Source organism: Asparagus officinalis, chromosome 9 (assembly GCF_001876935.1).
Source record: "Asparagus officinalis chromosome 9, Aspof.V1, whole genome shotgun sequence".
Classification (NCBI taxonomy): Eukaryota; Viridiplantae; Streptophyta; class Magnoliopsida; order Asparagales; family Asparagaceae; genus Asparagus; species Asparagus officinalis.
The window spans coordinates 6,978,617-6,979,693 of record NC_033802.1 but is presented as its reverse complement, the minus strand read 5'-3'; the positions used below and the strand labels follow the sequence as shown (position 1 = coordinate 6,979,693).

The 1,077-nt window shown below is 35.1% G+C and overlaps 1 protein-coding gene across 1 annotated transcript in view; it reads right to left on the bottom strand.

Moving 5' to 3' along the window:
* Positions 232-1,077, bottom strand: part of LOC109824858 — a 1,661-nt gene continuing 815 nt past the window's right edge. The window contains exon 3 of the mRNA XM_020391508.1: positions 232-709. Within this exon, the coding sequence (XP_020247097.1) occupies positions 512-709 (198 nt within the window). The 3' untranslated portion in view covers positions 232-511. The remainder of the gene's footprint in view (positions 710-1,077) is intronic.

Here is a 1,077-nt window from a genome sequence, read left to right as displayed (position 1 = left end):
CTTCAAGGAAAAATTTATCTCTTACTCAACTATCCTCGCATTATATACTACCAGAGACTTCACAAGTACATGTTTGATGTTTGGATTGACTTCAGGATTTTACACTTGGAAGCAAAGGCTTTGGAAATCTTGTTGTGTCAGGTTTACTCTTATTAGGTCAATTATATATGCACATGACACAGATTTGAGTGCATCATGCTCATCCAAAGCCCACAATATATATGTCACATTGTAGTATATGGAATATCTATGCATATCTTAATATCAAAAATGATATATTTTGGCTAGCTTCTGTAACTTCAATGTTACTTATCCTATTAGTTTAGACCACATGCATTCAATGTTACTTATCCTAGCTCATGTAAATGATCTCCACCAGGATCAATAATCCACCAGGTATCTTCCAGTCTTCGTTGAAACCAGGTAGCTTCCCATTTCTGCACATTCATATATAATAATTCTGCACATTCACGGTCCATCAGGTAGCCATTAATAGCATTCTATCGAAACATTAAGCAAAAATTAGTCCTGAGTAGCAGCACCCTGGTTGAGTTTTGCAAATCGCATGCCGACCCTCATCGAATGCTTCAAGAATTTCTCTGCACATCGGCGGACGCATGTTTCTTGCTGCTTGTCCAGCGACTTGCGCTTGAAGGAGTCTACGCAGTCGGTGAAGCATCTTTCCACCAGCGTATTGTACATCCTCAAACTGCGAGATAAGTATAACACATATTAGTGTTTTAACACCTCTTACAATTATACTGATGACTGTAGATATTTTTAATTCCATCAATGTGCGTCTGGTGTGGTTACATTACAGAATTGCATCACACAAATCCCACTACAAAAAGACCTGGCTACATTACAGACTAATTTCTAAAGTGAGAAAACATTATATGCTACTTAAACATTATAAACATTTTCAATTATCCAGTCTATATCAAGACTACCACAGATCAATTGCCAAGACTAAATAAAAGCATTTAACATTTACTTAAACTAAATAAAAGCATGCATAGCCAAAAAAGTTTATGTTTTCTATTTAAATTCAATCAATATATATATATATATATATAT